This window comes from Podarcis erhardii, assembly GCF_964252035.2.
Source record: "Podarcis erhardii genome assembly, chromosome: 1".
NCBI lineage: Eukaryota > Metazoa > Chordata > Lepidosauria > Squamata > Lacertidae > Podarcis > Podarcis erhardii.
Genome location: NC_138497.1, coordinates 10,207,011 through 10,228,790, shown reverse-complemented (window position 1 = coordinate 10,228,790; position 21,780 = coordinate 10,207,011). Strand labels below are relative to the sequence as shown.

Below are 21,780 nucleotides of genomic sequence, written 5' to 3'. Positions count from 1 at the left end.
TTACCATGGGCTACCTTGTGGGGGACTTGTATGAGGGGAAATGTAGAGATTAGAGTCTCAAGCCGGAGTCAATCAAACAAACAGGAAAAGTTTTATTAAGCAAAAAGAAGTGGGGTTAGAAGTTGCATACTGTCAGTTAAAGGTAAAAGTAAAGGACCCCTGGGCAGTTAAGTCCAGTCAAAGGCGACTATGGGGTTGCGGTGCTCATCTCACTTTTAGGCTGAGGGAGCCAGCATTTGTCCACAGACAGCTTTTCCAGGTCATGTGGCCAGAATGACTAAACTGCTTCTGGCGCAACAGAACACCGTGATGGAAGCCAGAGCGCACGTAAATGCCGTTTCCCTTCCTGCCACAGCTACTTGCACTGGTGTGCTTTTGAACTGCTAGGTTGGCAGGAGATGGGACAGAGGAACAGAAGCTCACCCCGTCACGCGGATTCGAACTGCCAACCTTCCGATCGGCAAGCCCAAGAGGCTCAGTGGTTTAGACCACAGCGATATCTTCTGTGAATCCCTGCAATGGGGTGAGCTCCCGTTGCTCTGCCCCAGCTGCTGTTCTGATAGTCTTGTATTTTGTGTGGCATCCAATTATCAGAGGTATATTGAGCTTGAATGTGGAGGCTCCATTTAGCCAGCATTTCCAAGAAATGTTTATCATTCCTTTGCTCCCCAAGTCTGTCCAATCCCTTTCTAAAGATATCTAAGCAAGGAGTTCCTTTGTGCACTTACGATAGCAGATTTAAAACATCAGTGTGACTATTCAGAGCTAGGAAAAACAACAGGAACAGGGTCAGCCGGGTGTCTGGAAATTAGTTGCTGATTTCTAGTAATTTGACATAATTTTCTAGCCGCATGAATACTAGCCGCAAAATGATATTAGAAGCAACAAAGAAAAATTAACAAAATAGGTGTTGGTTTCTTCCCTCCTCTTACTTTAATTTAGCAGTAAAGTTAAATATGTAGTATACTTGGCTATCATAACAGATCTCTAATGTGGTGGTAATGAAGTGTTGTCCTCCCTAGGGAACCATGCTCACAGAGTGCATCCCTCAGCTCATCAGGCTCAGATAATATTGTTCTGGAGCTTTGCCCACCAGTGTTAAACCCTTTAAGATATACACACAGATCTGTGCACTCAGAGACACGAATATGTGAAACACTATCTATTCTTTGATATAAACATCTTGTATATATATATATATATTTCCCTTCCAGATTCTTTATCTGTTAGGATCCCTGTTACAAACCACTTCCTGTTTTTATCTAATTTCTCCCCATAATACTGTTTTACTGTTTGCATTTTCCTACACTATTTAGAGATTTAACATATGAACGGTTTTAAAAGGCTGTGTGTGTGTGTGTGTTGGAAAGTCGCTTGTCTGGACAACTCTTAAACTATCATAACCAAATTTGCATGACTCCTGAGACAAGAAGATTTTTGGTCAATGTTTGGCTGCGATTGGATGCCATGTCGAATCAAGATGGTGAACTGAACCTTTTAAAACTCCACTGATTCCAAAACTGTGCTGGTTCTTTTTTGGTGAGGGCTGAGAATTCCCGAGCAATGCCCCATACAAGAGTGGAAGTGTTTTATATTTGGAAATGTTGTAAGTTGCTCTGGGAGTTTTTGATTTTCCCCATCATGATTTCACTTCTCCCAATTTCACCATCAGTTTGATTTTCTTTTCTTTTTTTGTAAGTCTGCACAAAAAATTGAGTTTTCATGCCTCCAAATGCATGCAATTTGTACACAATTTTGCGTACCATGCACGTTTGCCAGCAATTTCCCCTAAGGCAATGCATTTGTGTTCACTGCTATAAGCATTTTGTGGATGCTTTTCCCCAGTATAAACACTTTTGTATGCATTTTTTGGACAACTGCATCACAAAATTCAGAAAAGTGTGAATTTCTGGGTGTTTCAATTCATATATTTGTTTGGAAAGTGTGCATTAGATACATTAGTATAAAAATCAAAGTACATTAATTCCCTCCCACCCCATTCCTACTCTTTATTCTCCCTGAAAAATGGGGGTAATTTTCACCCTGGACCTGGGAATGCCCCTGTGTTGTGAAGGCCATTACTTTACTGCTAGCTTTTTCTGCAATGTCTGCTTTTGCAGAGCAAATCTCAGGCACGAAACAATCTCATCTCACTAGGTTCAGTGATGTTGTAAACAAAACTGGGATGATGTCTAAACAAGAATTACAGCATAAGGAGATTTGCATTTGCCCTGATAACAGCGTTTGCAGTGACTTTCATCTGGAATCAGGAAAAGTATTTTCTTTTGTTTTGCCAATTAACTAGTTCTGATCCACTGCTTGCAAAATGGAGCTGGGCTCCCTGGCCAGTTTATTTCCCTGCTATATACAACAAGGTTTGTGGGTTTTTTTTTTAACTGTTGGGCGAATAATCCATTTTATGTCAAAATAAAGAACAGAGATCTGCAGATTGATGTAGCACAAGAAGCACAGAACATGATGCAAACTTCTAAACCTTTCCAATCCAGCACTGGGGAGCTTGCTTTTAAATTGGCACCCAGGTGGTATCTGGCACATAAAATGTCACTTACTAACAAGCAATTCATGAAGTATTAGCAGGAAAGATGCGGCAAAACAGGTATGCGTATTTGCCCTTGGTGACGGTGTTATTGTAAGAGATGGGAAATACTGTGAATAAAAATCTCACATTCATTAAAATAATGCGCTCTTTGGGGGGAACAGTTTCCCGCTCCAAATGTAATTGACTCAGTTAACTAGAAACTAAGCCCATGAACCAGATTCAGCTGAGTCCCGAAGCCCCAAACAAATAGGGCTGAATTGGGGGGATCTGGGCCAGGTTGAGATAGTCCTGGATTGCCATGTGTGGTACAGAGTGATCTGGGGCTGTTAGAGGGCAGGACATAGGAAGAAGCCAGACCCTCCAAGTGTCTCTATTTTCCAGGGGCAGCCCCAGTTTTACAGAAGCCATCCCGGTTTCTGATTTGATCCCGGAATGTCTCATTTTTCCTTAGATTAAGGTAAAGGAACCCTTGACCATTAGGTCCAGTCGTGGCCGACTCTGGGGTTGCGGCGCTCATCTCGCTTTATTGGCCAAGGGAGCTGGCGTACAGCTTCCGGGTCATGTGGCCAGCATGACTAAGCCGCTTCTGGCAAACCAGAGCAGTGCACGGAAACGCCATTTACCTTCCCGCCGGAGTGGTACCTATTTATCTACTTGCACTTTGACGTGCTTTTGAACTGCTAGGTTGGCAGGAGCAGGGACCGAGCAACGGGAGCTCACGGGGATTCGAACCACCAACCTTCTGATCAGCAAGTCCTAGGCTCTGTGGTTTAACCCACAGCGCCACCCGCATCCCTCATTTTTCCTTAGGACGTCCCTATTTTCAGTGCAGAAATGTTGGAGGGTATGGAGTTATGCAACCTCCAAGCCAAGGAGATAAATAACCATACAGTGGTAACTTGGTTCCTGAATGGCTTAGTTGTCGAACAAATCAGCTCTTGAATGCTGCAAACCTGGAAGTAAGTGTTCCGGTTTGCGAATGTTATTCAGAAGCCGAACGTCTGATGGCAGCTTCCAACTGAGTGCAGGATGCTCCTGCAGCCAATCGGAAGCTGCGCCTTGGTTTTCAAACGGTTTCGGGAGTCGGACGGACTCCTGGAACAGATTAAGCTGAAGAACCAAGGCACCATTGTACAACCTTTAGAAGACATCTGAAGATAGGGAAGGTTTTTTTAATGTTTAATGTTTTACTGTGTTTTATATATGTGAGAAACTGCCCAGAGTGGCTGGGGCAACCCAATCAGATGGGTGGGCTACGAATAATGTCTACATGCAGCCGCTGGGAGAGATCATCAGGAGGTTTGGGCTGGGTGTTCATTAGTATGCAGATGATACCCAGCTCCACCTCTTTCAAATAAGAACCAGTGAAGGTGGTGAAGGTCCTGTGTGAGTGCCTGGAGGCGGTTGGAGGATGGATGGCGGCTAACAGATTGAGGTTGAATCCTGACAAGACAGAAGTACTGTTTTTGGGGGACAGGGGGTGGGTGGGTGTGGAGGACTCCCTGGTTCTGAATGGGGTAACTGTGCCCCTGAAGGACCAGGTGCGCAGCCTGGGAGTCATTCTGGACTCACAGCTATCCATGGAGGCGCAGGTCAATTCTGTGTCCAGGGCAGCTGCTTATCAGCTCCATCTGGTACGCAGGCTGACACCCTACCTGCCCACGGACTGTCTCGCCAGAGTGGTGCATGCTCTAGTTATCTCTCACTTGGACTACTGCAATACACTCTATGTGGGGCTACCTTTGAAGGTGACCCGGAAACTACAACTAATCCAGAATGCGGCAGTTAGACTGGTGACTGGGAGTGGCTGCCGAGACCATATAACACTGGTCCTGAAAGACCTACACTGGCTCCCAGTACGTTTCCGAGCACAATTCAAAGTATTGGTGCTGACCTTTAAAGCCCTAAACTGCCTTGGTCCAGTATACCTGAAGGAGCGTCTCCACCCCCATCGTTCAGCCCGGACACTGGGTTCCCTCACTGCAAGAAGCCAAGTTACAGGGAATCAGGCAGAGGGCCTTCTCGGTAGTGGCACCCGCCCTGTGGAACACCCTCCCATCAGATGCCAAAGAAAAAAACAACTACCAGACTTTTAGAAGACATCTGAAGGCAGCCCTGTTTAGGGAAGCTTTTAATGCTTAATAGGTTATTGCATTTTGGTGTTCTCTTGGAATCCTCCCAGAGTGGCTGGGGAAACCCAACCAGATGGGCGGGGTATAAATAATAAATTATTATTATTATAACAATAAAATGATGATGATGATGTTGATGATGATTTTCACTGGAGAAATGTTGGAAGGTATGAGAAGCAGGCATGGATGGGAAGGAGAAATTGCAAAAAGGAAGGGAGCTACCAGCTACATGATTGTGGGAGAAGGTGGTAGGCCTTTCCTACCTGACCTCTCCTTCTTCCTGCCCCTAAAGCAGCACCACACATGACTGAATTTTTTGCTCACCAGCTGATAAGCTGCAGGATTTGATCCTGTGTTGTGCCAAGATGCTGTTCCTTTGTTGCCAGTTTCTCTGTGAATTGATGAGGGGGGGGGGATGGAGAATCCAGGGTAAGTACCCAGAACTGGATACAGTATCCCAGGTGTGGTCTGACCAAGGCGGGTTACATATGCATCAGGTTACAGACTCCACTAACCCAGAAATAGTGCTTCAGGTTAAGAACATTGCTTCAGGGTGAGAACAGAAATCGTGCTTTGGCGGCGCGGCGGCAGCAGGAGGTCCCATTAGCCAAAGTGGTGCTTCAGGTTAAGAACAGTTTCAGGTTAAGTATGGACCTCTGGAACGAATTAAGTACAGTGGTACCTCGGGTTAAGTACTTAATTTGTTCCGGAGGTCCGTTCTTAACCTGAAACTGTTCTTAACCTGAAGCACCACTTTAGCTAATGGGGCCTCCTGCTACTGCCACGCCGCCAGAGCACGATTTCTGTACTCATCCTGAAGCAAAGTTCTTAACCCGAGGTACTATTTCTGGGTTAGCAAAGTCTGTAACCTGAAGCGTATGTAACCTGAACGTTAGTAACCCAAGGTACCACTGTACTTCCCTTGATCTGGATACTACTGTTGACGCAGCCTAGAATAGCAGTAGCTCTCTCTCTTTGCTGCTGCTCTCTTGCATTTTGCAAACTCAGTATGCGTTCCATGCCTTGAGTTACTTGGAGGATTTGGGCCTGCCCTGAGTTCAAGGCATGCAGCTTTAATTACTGTAAGTGCCTTTCATTCTGTTTTTCCCGTCGTCACGGGCAAGCCGTTCTGGGCATTAGTTACCTTTATGGTGCAACGTAGAAGCCGAGAGGAGATATAAATCTTGCTCAGAGGGAATTGAACGGGGAGAGTCTGACTAAGGCCTTTTCCTCATGTACTTTGGCAGACGATTTAGCAGAAGCAAGCTGTGATTAATCGTGCCCGTTTTCCTCCAAACAACACAGAAAAGGTGGCATTTTCTTTTTTCTTTTTTCTTTTTCTTTTGCAAGTGTGGAACAGAAACTATGCCAGATGAATATGCAAAAGCCTTCCCTCCTGATAGTTACCATGCATGTGGTGGCAGAGAAAACCTTTCTCTCTGCCTTCCATGAATCTGCCCCACATTGAGCAGTTCAAGCAGAAGGCAAGAAGAGCATGCATTAGTTCGAAAGTGGAATTTTAAGGCTTTCCAACACTGAAATTAGTCACTCTCTACCCTTGCTACATTACAGTGGTACCTCAGGTTACAGACTCCGCTAACCCAGAAATAGTACCTCGGGTTAAGAACTTTGCTTCAGGATGAGAACAGAAATCGTCCAGCAGCAGCGGGAGACCCCATTAGCTAAAGTGGTGCTTCAGGTTAAGAACAGTTTCAGGTTAAGAACAGACCTCCAGAACGAATTAAGTTCTTTTTTTAAAATAACTTTCTTATTGAAAATTAAAACAAAACATATTACAGTATCCAGAAACATATCATCCTTATTCCCCCCATTTTTCCTCCCTCCTCTCTCTCCCCACACAGAACCCACCCACCCCCACCCCCCGACTTCCCTCAGTTCCAGTCTTTGATTTCTCTAAAAATGCTGTTTTCTGCATGTTACACAGTTGTATAGATCCTCAAACTATTTAGCTGATTATTATCAATAAAAAGCTTTTGAATGTTTATTCAAAACCAGCCCAGGAGTCCAGTTCACTTTGTTGCATCTTCAAATACTTTGTAAAGGGTTCCCATTCATCTTTAAAGTCACAGTTATCCTTGTCCCATAGCTTGTATGTCAGTTTTGCCAGTTCTGCATAGTCCATCAATTTTTCTTGCCATGAATCTTTAGTTGGGGTTTCTTCAATCTTCCATCCTTGTGCCATTAAAACTCTTGCGGCCATTGTCGCATACATGAAGATGTTTTTCAGCTTTTTCGGCAGATCTTTCCCTACAATCCCTAATAAAAATGCTTCAGGTTTTAAAAAAAATGTTAAGTGGAACATTTTCTTCAATTCGTTGTATATCATTTCCCAAATTTTTTTAATTACCTTACAATCCCACCACATATGATAAAATGTCCCCTCCTTTTCCTTACACTTCCAACATATATTTGAACTAGTTTTGTACATTTTCCCTAAATGCACTGGTGTTGTATACCATCTGTACATCATCTTCATGTAATTCTCCTTCAACAGGGAACAAATTAAGTTCTTAACCCGAGGTACCACTGTATATGCATGGTTTTTTCTTGGGAAAGGCCCTTAATAATGTTGATCCTCTCCCCACCCCCACCCCCAGTCACATTCAGTGACATTTTTTCCCCTTATTGGCTGTGTCTTCTTGCCCCTGCTGGTTTAGGGCTTCTTTTTCTTTCCAAAAAAATATGATCCCAAGCAAACAGGGATGCCGAAGTGAATGTGATGGCATCACAATGCTGTGTAGTCAGATTTGGCCCCAATGACACTGAGGCCCCTATCTGCACTAGACATTTAAAGCACTCCTACACCACTTTAAGTAGGGACGCGGGTGGTGCTGTGGATTAAACCACAGAGCCTAGGACTTGCCGATCAGAAGGTCAGCGGTTCGAATCCCCATGACGGGGTGAGCTCCCATTGCTCGGTCCCAGCTCCTGCCAACCTAGCAGTTTGAAAGCACATCAAAGTGCAAGTAGATAAATAGGTACCACTCCGGCGGGAAGGTAAACAGTGTTTCCATGTGCTGCTCTGGTTCGCCACAAACGGCTGAGTCATGCTGGCCACATGACCCAGAAGCTGTACGCTGGCTCCCTCGGCTAATAAAGCGAGATGAGTGCCGCAACCCCAGAGTCGGCCACGACTGGACCTAATGGCAAGGGGTCCCTTTACCTTTTTACACCACTTTAAGCAGTCACGGTGTGCCCCAATGAATCCTAGAATCCTAGAATTGTAGATTGGGGCAGGCAGCTGTCAGGATGCTGTCAGTAGCTCCCGGCTGGTTGCCCAGGAAAGTATAAAGACAAGGAAAGGTTTCTTAGCGTCCTTTTTTATTTCAATCTTTACAGAGAGAGGCTATAGAACCCAGCCTCTTGGATAACGGCGTTGTCCCGAGTGAATCTCCACCCCCCCCCGTATCTCCAACTTCCTCATTCGTCACCATAACCATCTTCTCTGCAGGTGCTGCTATGTGCCCTCCGTCTTTGAGCTCTTTGCTGCATGCTCTGGTTATCTCCCACTTGGACTACTACAATGCACTCTATGTGGGGCTACCTTTGAAGGTGACTCAGAAACTGCAGTTAATCCAGAATTTGGCAGCTAGACTGGTGACTGGGAGCAGCCGCCGAGACCATATAACACCTGTCCTGAAAGATCTTCATTGGCTCCCAGTACATTTCTGAGCACAATTCAAAGTGTTGGTGCTGACCTTTAAAGCCCTAAATGGCCTTGGTCCTGTATACCTGAAGGAGCGTCTCCACCCCCATCATCCACTGAGGTCCAGCACCAAGGGCCTTCTGGCGGTTCCCTTGCTGCGAGAAGTGAGGTTACAGGGAACCAGACAGAGGGCCTTCTCGGTAGTGGCACCCACCCTGTGGGATGCCCTCCCATCAGATGTCATTGCAATAAACAACTATTTTACTTTTAAAAAACAACTGAAGGGCAGCCCTGTTTAGGGAAGTTTTTAATGTCTGATGCTGTACTGTTTTTAATATTCGGTTGGACGCCGCCCAGAGTGGCTGTGGAAACCCAGCCAGATGGGCAGGGTATAAATAATAAATAATTATATTATTATTATTTGCTCTCCTACTTTTAAGGCTCGCCAGGTTCTGGGAGATGGAGGGTCTGGGATGCTTTCTAATGACACCGTGTCAGCCAGCTGCTGCTTTGGTCTGCCTCCTCTTCCTCCTCCTCCTCCTTCTCACCCAGCTTTTCCCCTCATCTGCCTCTGAGCTGTGACTTCCTGCAAACCCCTGTTGCAAATCTATACTGCCTTCCTCTTCCTCCTCCCTGGAAGGGTCAGGATGGGGAGGCCGTCTCCACCACTCCTCCTCCTCTGCCCAGTGCCTGACAGGGGAGTGTGGAAGTCCCAGTCCAGTCGCTGCCATGGTGCCAGAGCTACTCCATCATGATGTTGATGTGACCTCGTCACATCCTGCCGCAACGTCATCAAAGTGTGGGATGGTGCTTGCCGATGTTGGACACCCACAGTGGGGGCCCAAGTCATCACAGAATGTTTTCTGGCATTTTTACTGATGTTCAAGGAGGGTCAGCCATAGTCTGCTGGTGCATACTGCAGCTTCTGTGAGGAGAGAGGAAGGTTAGTCTAAGATAGAGGATTGTTGTTTAGTTGTTTAGTCTTGTCCGACTCTCCGTGACCCCATGGCCAAGAGCACGCCAGGCACTCCTGTCTTCCACTGCCTCCTGCTGCTTGGTCAAACTCATGCTGGTAGCTTCGAGAACACTGTCCAACCATCTCATCCTCTGTCGTCCCCTTCTCCTTGTGCCCACCATCTTTCCCAACATCAGGGTCTTTTCCAGGGAGTCTTCTCTTCTCATGAGGTGGCCAAAGTATTGGAGCCTCAGCTTCAGGATCTGTCCTTCCAGTGAGCACTCAGGGCTGATTTCCTTCAGAATGGAGAGGTTTGATCTTCTTGCAGTCCATGGGACTCTCAGGAGTCTCCTCCAGCACCATAATTCAAAAGCATCAATTCTTCGGCAATCAGCCTTCTTTATGGTCCAGCTCTCATTTCCATACATCACTACTGGGAAAATAAGGTAAAGGTAAAGGGACCCCTGACCATTAGGTCCAGTCGTGACCGACTGTGGGGTTGCGGCGCTCATCTCACTTTATTGGCCAAGGGAGCCGGCGTACAGCTTCCGGATCATGTGGCCAGCATGATTAAGCCGCTTCTGGCAAACCAGAGCAGCGCATGGAAACACCATTTACCTTCCCGCCGGAGTGGTACCTATTTATCTACTTGCACTTTGACGTGCTTTCAAACTGCTAGGTTGGCAGGAGCAGGGACTGAGCAACGGGAGCTCACCCTGTCACAGGGATTCGAACCGCTGACCTTCTGATCGGCAAGTCCTAGGCTCTGTGATTTAACCCACAGCACCATCCATGTCCCTTACTGGGAAAACAGATAGAGGATAAACCTCACCAAAGGAATGGGAAAGGCTGGTGCTGTTATTGCAAAGACAATGGAGGGGGTGGGGAGAGAGAGAATTGGGGCCATTAATTGTGAAGCTGGGGGAGGGGCCCAGATGCCAAATTGGCTACGGGGATAACATATTGGAGATGTGCTGGTTCTCTCATCTCTCTTCTTAAAAAACTTGATTTGAGTGCGAGGCTTAATTATGTTTTTGTTTCATTTGTTTTATGGGGTAACATTGAGCAAGTTTTCTGTACCTAAAGTGTCAACTGCTTTGGCAACAAGCCCTGCAGAAATGAGCATAAGAAGTAAATAATTCACAATGAGTCCCACAGAGCTAAGTCTTCTTTAATGACAGCTAACTGATGTGCCATTAAGATTCCTTCGTCAACATTTTATTTCCCCAAGAATGCTGTATCTTCCTCGTTAAATGACTGCTGGTCTAATATCTATGGCACCAGATTTAGCTGTGAGGCAGTTTAAGTGGAACCTATGTATTCCAGTAAAGAATCTGTGACTTTTCCTGTAAAGCAGAGATAGAGAACCTGTTGCTACCTAGATGTTGTTGGACCATGAGTTCCATAATCCCTGACCGTTGACCATGGCAGCTAGGGCTGATGAGAGGTTCACATCCATTAATGTCTGGAGATCCTTATGCAGAATGCTTGAAGGAGCTGGTTATGTTTAGCCTGGGAAAGAGGAAACTGAGAGGAGACAGGATAGCCATCTTCAAATATCTAAAGGGTTGTCACATGGAAATTGCAGCAAGCTTGTTTTTTCCTGCTCTGGAGCATAGGACCCAAACCGGTAGTGTAGTGGTTCTAGGGGTTGCTCGTGCGTAAATCGGCGCCACGCTTGGCTGAGTTACCTGGGTGAACCCTTTCTGTCCGGACAACCACTCACTCGTGGCTGTCTCAATCGCTGGCAGAATCCGTCAGTGGGCATTTCTTGAACTTCTTCCAGCAAAGAAGCTCTTTGATGCCTAGTCTCCGCCTACTCTCCCTGCGCAGAAGCCTTCTGCGCAGGGAGGGTGTGGGCAGCGGAGGACCCGTGCTCTCCCCCCTGGTCTCCGGTGAGGAGTCATGGAGCCACCTCACCGATTCCCCCATCTGCCCCCCTTCTCCACTAGTGTTACGCTGATTTCCTTCCCCAGAAGATGGGCTGCTTCTCTCCCTCCCGGTACGCTCTCCGGAATCCCTCTGGAGCCCTCCCTCTCCCTCTGGCTCCGATGGCAGTTCCCTGACAGGTAGCTTCAAGTTACAATAAAGGAGATTCCGACTAAACATCGAGAAGAGCTTTTTGACAGTAAGAGCTATTTGACAGTGGGACGGTCTCCCTTGGAGGTTGTGGAGGTTCCTTGGAGGTTATTAAGCAGAGGTTGGATGGCCATCTGTCATGGATGCTTTAGCTGAGATTCCTGCATTGCAGGGGGTTGGACTAAATGAGCCTGGGGAACCCTTCCAACTCTGTGATTTTATGATTCCTCAAGATCTTCACCCTGATCTAATTCATATTGTCTGCACTAGCCTTTCTCAACCTGGGTTCCTTCAGATGCTTAGAACTGCAATTCAGTCAACCAGTGGTCAGAGATGATGGAAGTAGGAATCCAACATCTGGATGGCATCAGGTTGGGTTGTGGTGTTTGTGTCAGTCATGAAAACTGAGTACTCAAAGGGAGTATATTGCCATAAATAATGATTTATTTATTTATTTATTTATTTATTTATTTATTTATTTATACACACCTCGTCCATCTGGCTGGGTTTCCCCAGCCACTCTGGGCGGCTTCCAACCGAATATTAAAAATACATTAAAACATAGAACTGTATAGTTGGAAGAGTCAACTAGTCCAAACCCCATGCAATGCAGGAATCACAACTATTGTTCAGATGAAGGTGCCAAATGATAGGAAGCTGAACAATTGGTCCACCTAGCAGTCTTGCTTGTGCTGGGGTAGCCAACATGGTAACCTCCAATTCCTATCAGGCCAAGCCAACATGGCCAAAGATCAGGGATGATGGGAGCCTAGAGTTCATCAACATTTGGAGGGCACTATTTTGGCTGCCCGCTGGTCTACAATAATGCCAAGCAGCTCTTCACACTTTGAGACAGGAGCCTTTTACAGCCCTACCTGCAACTAGGTATGGACAGATCAACCTGTTCCTAGCCCATGGCTATCTCAGATGTGTTCATTCATAAATCTGTCCCATCCTTTTCCTTCATTAATCTTCAGCTTGAAAAACACACACAAACAACTCAAAAATCCCCGGAGAACTTTGAATGAGGAAAACATATTGCTGTGCTTGAAAGCAGGACCAAATGCAACCTTGTATCTGCTGGACCTGACCAACTTCGTAATAAACGACAAGGCAGTTAATCACCAGCTCAGCAAGCATTTGGGGGGGGGGGGACAGCCTGCAATAACATCAAGTAATATATGCTGGTGTCCTTGCTGTGTTCCTTCTCCTGCTATGGGAGTTTAGAACTCACTTTGCTGCACAAAACAGCTTTGTTCCGTCTTTCTTTCTTATAAAGAGGGCAAAACTTGGCCCCGTTTAGCTTGTGGTGGATTTGGTCACGTTTAGGGCATCCTTTTTCACATGGGTGTCCTTCCAGATGTCTTCAACTGCAACTCCCTTCAGCTTCAGCTAGCATGGCCAATGGCCAGGGATGATGGGAGTTGTAGTCCAAAATGTCTGGAGAGCTGGAGGTGGGAAAAGGCTGGTCTAGGGTTTGGAAAAAAATGTTAAGGTTGGCTTCCTGGAAGAAACATACTCTACTGCTGTCCTTCAGAGATATTTGGATCAGGGATAAGGAACCCATGGCCCTCCAGATGCTGTTGGACTACATAGAATCATAAAATCATAGAGTTGGAAGAGACCACAAGGGCCATCGAGTCCAACCCCCTGCCAAGCAGGAAACACCACCAGAGCACTCCTGACATATGGTTGTCAAGCCTCTGCTTAAAGACCTCCAAAGAAGGAGACTCCGCCACACTCCTTGGCAGCAAATTCCACTGTTGAACAGCTCTTACTGTCAGGAAGTTCTTCCTAATGTTTAGGTGGAATCTTCTTTCTTGTAGTTTGGAACCATTGCTCCGTGTCCGCTTCTCTGGAGCAGCAGAAAACAACCTTTCTCCCTCCTCTAGGTGACATCCTTTTATATATTTGAACATGGCTATCATATCACCCCTTAACCTCCTCTTCTCCAGGCTAAACATGCCCAGCTCCCTTAGCCGTTCCTCATAAGGCATCGTTTCCAGGCCTTTGACCACTACAACTCACATCATCCATATCCATTGGCCAGGCTGGCTGGGCTGATGGGAGCTGGATACAATTTTAATCTCAAATGACATTCAGAAGGAAAGGGAACAGCAACTGGACAGAAACTTCATAGCACAGACAATTTCTGTGGGTCTCTTCAGCTGATTTACTTTTGGACCTTGTCCTATAGCAAAGCAGCTTGTAAAATTCTGAATGCTGAGGGATGGGAGATAACAAGTGACACAAAGTCTCCTTTTTGCATTTGCATTTGCTACAGTAGACTAAACATGACTACCCGTCTGGAGTTTGCCACCTTTCAACAATAGCAGACAGTAAACCAATCCCTATCCTCTACCCACAACTATCTGCATTGTTAGTCATGACTGACACCAAATGAGTAGGGTTCAATACTTTGGAAAGTTCATTTGAAAAAGGAACCTGTTCTAAGTCTTGTTCATCCTGTCCAAAAAGGAACTAGTTCCACTTCCACTTTGTCCTTTCCCAAAATGAACCAGATTAGTTAAAATTCATTTAGATGAACTTTTTAGTTCATTAAAAGGTCATGCGTCATCTCCTGTGCCCAGCATTTGGAATTTACAAGCTTATTGCTGAAGGATAGGGTCCAAAAGTAAATCAGGGAACCACGTTCTTCCTATTTTTAAGCGGTGGTACCTCTGGTTACGTACTTAATTCGTTCCAGAGGTCCGTTCTTAACCTGAAACTGTTCTTAACCTGAGACACCACTTTAGCTAATGGGGCCTCCTGCTGCTGCTGCACCGCTGCCGCACGATTTCTGTTCTCATCCTGAAGCAAAGTTATTAACCCGAGATACTATTTCTGGGTTAGCAGAGTCTGTAACCTGAAACGTACGTAACCTGAAGCGTGTGTAACCCAAAGTACCACTGTACTTCATAAGCTGTTCCAGTTGGAAGAGAATTTCTTCCAGGAAAGATACAAGATATAACTCACACCCCTTCTTTCTGATTGCCTAGCAACAGTGATTAAATTACTAAGCAACTTTAGCAATAGCAGTGCTTCCATATCTGCCTAATAAACCTTAGAATATAGCCTCCACATTTTGTTTGCTAACTTTCTTTATAGGTGTGCCGTTGACTTTTTCTAAATATAAAAAATGAAAATGAAAAGCTAAGCGTCCTCCTGCTTTGGAAACAGGGAATGAAGATGAACTAGAAATAACTCCAAGTTCTGCTCCAAATGAACTTAATTCACCTTTAGTTCACCCAGGAATTATGGGAACTACTTTCAGGTGTAGTTTGGCAATTTTGTAACCAGTTCAGTGAACTGATGTGGCTTGGAGAGGGGCCATAGCACATGCTTTGTTGGCAGAAAATCCCAGATTCAATCCCTCGCGCATTGATGCAAAACAATCTTAGCTGGCAGAGCTGCTGAAAGTGCTTCCCCTGGGACCTTTAGAGAGCCACTACCATCCAGAACAGACAATACCGGCTGAGCGTAAGACATTTCTTTTATTGTTAACTTACAAAATTCAGGTCTGGGTTACCTTTGTGCAACGTGATGTTTTCAGGGTTTGGGGAGGGGATTTAGGTCACAGTATGCCTAGAATACGATAGTGCAGTCGAACCAGTCTACCTTTCTCCAAAAGTAGTTGAAAGATGGCAAGTTCAGAAGAGGGCTTTGAACTGCTTACTCAGATGTTCCTTGAACACAAGATCATACAATGCTACCATCCCATCCCTCGGGACCCTACTGCTTTGGCAAGGATGTTCTTCTGACATACGTACAAGGTTCTAACAGCCAGGCAGATGTTTTGATCCTGCTTTGCTTAAAAGACGCCAGAACGTTATTGAAATCAAATAGCTCTGTGACTTCTGCATAAATAAACCTGTCTAGACACTTGGATGATATCTGGTGAAGCTAACCATGAAGCAACCCCCAACCCATGTTTTTGCAAGAAAAGGTGGCAGGAGATCTATGTCCATTCCATAACTGTGTTTTTATGCAGACCCATCTCCTTCTTTAAAGGGATGCGGGTGGTGCTGTGGGTTAAACCACAGAGTCTAGGACTTGCTGATCAGAAGGTCGGTGGTTCAAATCCCCACGACGGGGTGAGCTCCCGTTGCTCGGTCCCTGCTCCTGCCAACCTAGCAGTTAGAAAGCACGTCAAAGTGCAAGTAGATAAATAGGTACCACTCGGGTGGGAAGGTATACAGCAGTTCCGTGCGCTGCTCTGGTTAGCCAGAAGCAGCTTAGTCATGCTGGCCACATGACCCGGAAGCTGTACGCCGGCTCCCTCTGCCAATAAAGCGAGATGAGCGCCGCAACCCCAGAGTCGGCCATGACTGGACCTAATGGTCAGGGGTCCCTTTACCTTTACCTTTATCTCCTTCTTTGGCCTTTGGTCATGTCCCCTTTTTAATTTGGATCCTGTTATTTCCTTAAATATAGGGGTTCTGTTTTAGGGATGAGGAACCTGTGGCCCTCCATGGGCTTTTGGATTCCCAACTCCCATTACTCTGTACCAGCATGGTCACCGGTCAGGGATGGTGAGATTAACATCTGGACGGTTACAGATTCCCCATACCTGGGCTAGATGGCTAACAGGTGTGGTCCCAAAGTATGTTTTGAAGGCACCTTGCCTAAACTAAGTAAGTTTGGGTCTGGGAAGTACCTTATCTAGAGCACTGTAGGCTCAATGATCGAAGGAATGCAGGACATGAATAAAGGCTTACAAAAGTTGCTAGCAGAATCATACCAGTGTAAGTTATTAGTGAAGATGCTTATCTGGGTTAAAGAAACTTCTCTGTTGATCACCTGGAACCAATTTTTCCCCACCATGGGTGAGTAGGCAAGTGGCTGTTTACAAGCTTGGTTTCTTATAATCAATTTTCTGTTATTTAACTACACACACACACACACACACAGAGAGAGAGAGAGAGAGAGAGAGAGAGAGAGAGAGAGAGTGTGTTCCTAGACAGATGTAGAAAACAGGAGTTACTTGCGAATAAGTGGCCTCACCTTTTAGTAAGCTTTGTTATTCCGGATTTCTAAAGAAAAACATTCAACTACTGAGCAAGTACATCTTGAAACAGCACACCGTGCAAGGAAGGGCATTTTAGCAGGTTTCGTTACGCTGCGGTTATGAGCAAGAAGAGCACTTAACCAACGGGAGAATAATTTTAACTACCATAAATAAATAAATGTTAAAGCAGTACACCATGTAAGCCATCCATTAGCAGCGCACTCAGCAAGACAGACATTGACTTTCTGCCATGTTGTTATCTAAAAAATCATTAGTGGGATTATTTTATTCCCAATTCCCTGTGTTCCTCCCCTCCTCCCCCCCCCACCAAAAAGCTATTAAATCCTTTCAAAAAGATCCATCTAGAATGTTCCTATAAAATGTATTATATCAGCAGTAGCTGCAAAGCCCACAAACAAATTTAAAGAACCCAAACGAATGCAGATTGATTTAGATTCATGAACCCTGGTATCCTGTTGCTGGGAAAGAACAGCAACGTACTCTACCACCTGTATCTGAACCTGTATCATGTTAGCTAGTTCAATGCTGAAGGCTGGATGTGCCAGGGATAATCTCAGGCATCTTCAAACAGGGCTTGGAAGCACCCTGGACTGCCGGGGGTTGGACGAAATGATGATAATAATAATATAATAATATTTTTTTTACACCTCGCCCATCCGGCTGGGTTTCCCCACAGGCATCTAGCTGACTACTGTAAGAACAAGACGCTGGACTAGTTGGACCACTGACTGACTTGGTCCAGCATCTCTTCTGAAGTTCTTATTTTCTTGTGCAAGGAAAAAGGGACAGGGAATAGGTGTGGCTTGCAGTTGAGTGAGGAGTGTCCTTGCATAGCCTAGTTTTTGCCCTAGGCTTCCAGATACGTTTCCCCGTAGCGCTAAAACCCCCACGAGACAGAATGTTCTTTGAATCCAGAGTCTTCCCTTGCGTGACCCAGGGGAGGAGAACCCTGTTGTAGCGTCCCTTTCTTCATGATGTTGTAGGTTTTAACACCAAAACCAAAAGCTGTGGCACGGCGGTGCTTTTTCTTGCCTCGGTTTCCCTTGTGTACAAATGAGGACCCATCATTTCCCTTTTGGCAGGTGCCTAATTAAAAGGAGGGTGGGGATATAACAGATGCCTTCTCTGCAGTTTGCCACTCTGCACAACTTTGGAACAGTGGCTATTTTTAATGTAGCAGCTGGTGAATTAAATGAGGTGAAACCTATTCCTGTTTCTGCAAGAAGCTCCCATAAATATTTATTTTCAGGGCTGTGTGCATTCTATGTATCTTTAGAATAGCTGTGGATGTGTCAGGTCCAATATTTGCCAGCATCTCTGGATTAATGCAAATGTTTTCTTAACCCTGGGCCTCGGTCCAGTATACCTGAAGGAGCGTCTCCACTCCCATCGTTCAACCCGGACACTGAGGTCCAGCGCCAAGGGCCTTCTGGCGGTTCCCTCACTGCGAGAAGTGAGGTTACAGGGAACCAGGCAGAGGGCCTTCTCGGTAGTGGCGCCCGCCCAGTGGAACACCCTCCCATCAGATGTCAAAGAAATAAACAACTATCTGATGTCTAGAAGGCATCTGAAGGCAGCCCTGTTTAGGGAAGTTTTTAAATGACTGGTGTTTTAATGTATTCTTAATCTCCCATTGGGAGCCACCCAGAGTGGCTGGGGAAACCCAGCCAGATACGATACGATAATCTTTATTGCCATTGTCTCATGCAGAACAACAAAATTGAAAAAAATCAACATCAGACATTCAAAAACCAACAAACCTGCTATCCCTGCTATCCCAGCTTGGTTAGCCCCCTAAAAACTCTGATACCCCATAATTAAATACAATATACTCCCATAGAGACTACCTTACACTGGGCGGGTAATAATAATAATAATAATAATAATAATAATAATAATAATGTTGAAGTCACAACTGTCCCGTTCCGCTCTGCAGAGGTCTTGTAAAAGTGCCTCTGCTCCCCCTTCCAAAGTGCCTAAAATCAGGGTGCAAAGGGGAGACCCCCCTCCTGAACCCAGGTTCTCACCTTCAACGCTTTATTTCTTCCTCTTCTTCTGACCGATCCTGCCAGTCCAAACCTGATTCCAACAGCTCTGTGGGGCTCTGACACCAGGCATGTTTTAACTGAACTTTCCCTGTTGCTTTCCCAGGTAAAGGTGATGTGTTTGGCGACATCTTCTGGAAGGAGACCACTCTGGCCCACGCCTGTGCCAATGTGCGGGCCCTGACCTACTGCGATTTGCACATTATCAAGCGGGAAGCCTTGCTGAAAGTCCTGGACTTTTATACAGCTTTTGCAAACTCTTTCTCCAGGAATCTCACGCTCACCTGCAACCTGAGGAAACGGGTAAGATATCGTCGTTTTGATTTTGATGGTTAGGCATTCATTTACGGATCACATGTGTCTCAAGGAAATTTGCAAACCTGTGGTAAGACAGCTAAGAATGCTATTGAAAACACGAACGCAACACACAGGAAAGATGGGTTTAACAGCAATGCAAAATGAACACTTAAGGCACATATATATTTTCACCTAGCAGGACAAATCTCTTCAGTTGGGGGGAAATGTCTTCAATTGTTTCTGGAAAGCAAAAATCGTGGGTGTGTCTCTTATCTCAACAGAGATGCTATTCCATAAAACAGAGGCAGCCCCAATGAATGCCTTTCTCTGGGTTACTCTGGAGTAGTTCCTGATATTTCAAGACTTTTTCATTAAATTGTGTACTGAGAGCATTATGCAGAATGGTCCTCTGAGTTGTAATTAGGTGAAGGCACCAAGATTAGACAGCCTGCAATCCCATAATCATGTCACAGAGGCTGATTTTGTATTAGACACAGCATCCTAAGTATCATAGTTTCTACTACTACTACTACTACTTTTAAAGCAAGTTTCTAGTCCTTAGGATGACAAAGAGAGAGCTGCAAGTGTGTGGCAATGTCTAAAACACCCCCAGATGCTACCCTGCCCAGGACAGAATATCTAGATCTTTAGTAGCTTCTATTGTTTTTAGAGCTCATGATGATTAAAAACTGCAGAATGAGTTATCCAGAATAAATAAGCACTGCCTCATTGACAATAACCAAGGAGCAAATGTGGACCAACTTGGAAGACAGTTGGGTTTTTGTTTTGCTTTGTTTTCTGCTTGTTTGTTTTTAAAGATTTTATTTGCTTTTTTATTTAATCATGTCATCAATGCATACTGTATTACAGTCAATTACAAGGTAATAAGGGGGGGGGACTTTAAAGACAGTTAAGATTCCAGGCAGAGTCCCAACACAACCAGGAAGCCTTGCATAGGTGCTTCTTTCCCTGGGAGATCCTGAGAATAATACGAGTGGGTGGGGCCAGTCCAGAACCTGAGAACACATTACTGTCCAGGCATGTGCTCTCAACCACAGTCCTTGTAGCGCATTGCATGGTGGTAGCTCTGCAGATGGCTTCCTATAGGAAAGATACACATGGCCGGGTGCTTTGGGGGGAAGAAGATCAAAGGTCACAAATGAGCTTGAAACAGCCCTTCGGTTTTTGGGCTGTGTGCCTCTAACTTATCTGGGGATCATGAAACCCAAATCTTTATACCTACGGGACCGCCTCTCCTGGTATGCCCCACGGAGGACATTAAGGTCCACAAATGACAACACCTTGGAGGTCCCAAGTCGCAAGGTGGTTAGGCTGGCCTCAACCAGAGCCAGGGCTTTTTCGGTCGTGGCTCCAATCTGGTGGAACGCTCTGTCACAAGAGACTAGGGCCCTGCGGGACTTGACATCTTTCCGCAGGGCCTGTAAGACAGAGCTGTCCCACCTGGCCTTTGGTTTGGACTCAGTCTGACCCTTATGTTTCCCTCCCCTTATGGTTTTGATCTATGGGCTACTTTTAAAATGAGGCTGCATTTTAAATTGCATTTTAACTTGTATTTTAAATTGTGTTTTTTGGGGTTTTCCCCCTATTATGTTTTTACTGTAATTTTACTGGTGTTAGCTGCCCTGAGCCTGGCTCTGACCGGGGAGGGCGGGGTATAAATAATATTTATCATCATCATCATCATCATCATCATCATCATCATCATCATCCAGGGTGAGTCATTTAAAAGAGGACCTCTTCCACAGGGCCTGTATAAGAAAATGTGTATCTTTACACCCATGAATAGGCTCAGAGCTGCCTTAAGAACAGAGAGTGTGTCAAAAAGGGGGCCTTCCTGTTTATTTTGTAGTCAAGCCTCAGATCTCCCTGTCAATTAGCCTCCGTGGAAATAATACAATATCTACACATGAATTAGCTATTAATGATATGCCTTTGGGACTGGGTTCGGAGATGCCTTCATTTTTATGCAGCTGGAGGGGGGGGGCGAATGTTCTTTTTTTTATGTGGGTGTTCCTAAAACCATATTAATGAAGGTCATATAAATGTTATCTGCATGAAGAAATCTCATAATTGTGATGAATAGATTTATGGAGCATTAACTCTGGCGCTTTTATGGCTGGAATGAATTTCTCTTTTCTCTGTAGCTCTACTTTTTTATCGTGAGATAAAGAAGTTTGTAGCAGGCAAAACAAAACAAAACAAAAATACCCTCCAAATATTATAGTGCGCTGTAATGCAATCCCCATATTAATACACAGATGGTATCTGTGTATTAACGTCTGCAGAGCACTAGGTGTAATTCCAAAAAGGTGGAAGATATTGGCAAAACCTGTTGCTGTTTTGCAACATTCTGACTAGTTGCAGGGCCTTAGCCAGACCTAGCAGAGTAAACACAGAGTCCACGGAAGCAATTGGCAACTTGGCTGCAGACAGGATAGACGAAGCAGGAACCAGGAACTTGTAGTTAGGTGTTTATTATATACAGTGGAATATTTACAGGAACAAAACAGAACACGGATCTTTAACTTGCTCTCTCATACACGACTCACAACTCCCGAACTCAAACTCGTACACTGACACATTCCAGTTAAAGGTACCCCTGCCCGTACGGGCCAGTCTTGACAGACTCTGGGGTTGGTGCGCCCATCTCACTCAAGAGGCCGGGGGCCAGCGCTGTCTGGAGACACTTCCGGGTCACGTGGCCAGCGTGACAAAGCTGCATCTGGCGAGCCAGCGCAGCACACGGAAACGCCGTTTACCTTCCCGCCAGTAAGCAGTCCCTATTTATCTACTTGCACCTGGGGGTGCTTTCAAACTGCTAGGTTGGCAGGCGCTGGGACCGAGCAGCGGGAGCGCACCCCGCCGCGGGGATTCGAACCGCCGACCTTTCGATCGGCAAGCCCTAGGTGCTGAGGCTTTTACCCACATCGCCACCCGCGTCCCTCACATTCCAGTTAGTGGGCCATTAATCATTATTCCCATGAAGGAGCTTGAC

General features: G+C 45.6%; 1 protein-coding gene across 1 annotated transcript in view; it reads left to right on the top strand.

The window, feature by feature from the left end:
• Window positions 1-21,780, top strand: part of KCNH5 (potassium voltage-gated channel subfamily H member 5) — a 184,397-nt gene that overhangs the window by 131,369 nt on the left and 31,248 nt on the right. Inside the window, exon 10 of the mRNA XM_081859222.1 lies at window positions 18,574-18,770. Coding sequence (XP_081715348.1) covers window positions 18,574-18,770 — 197 coding nt within the window. The remainder of the gene's footprint in view (window positions 1-18,573; window positions 18,771-21,780) is intronic.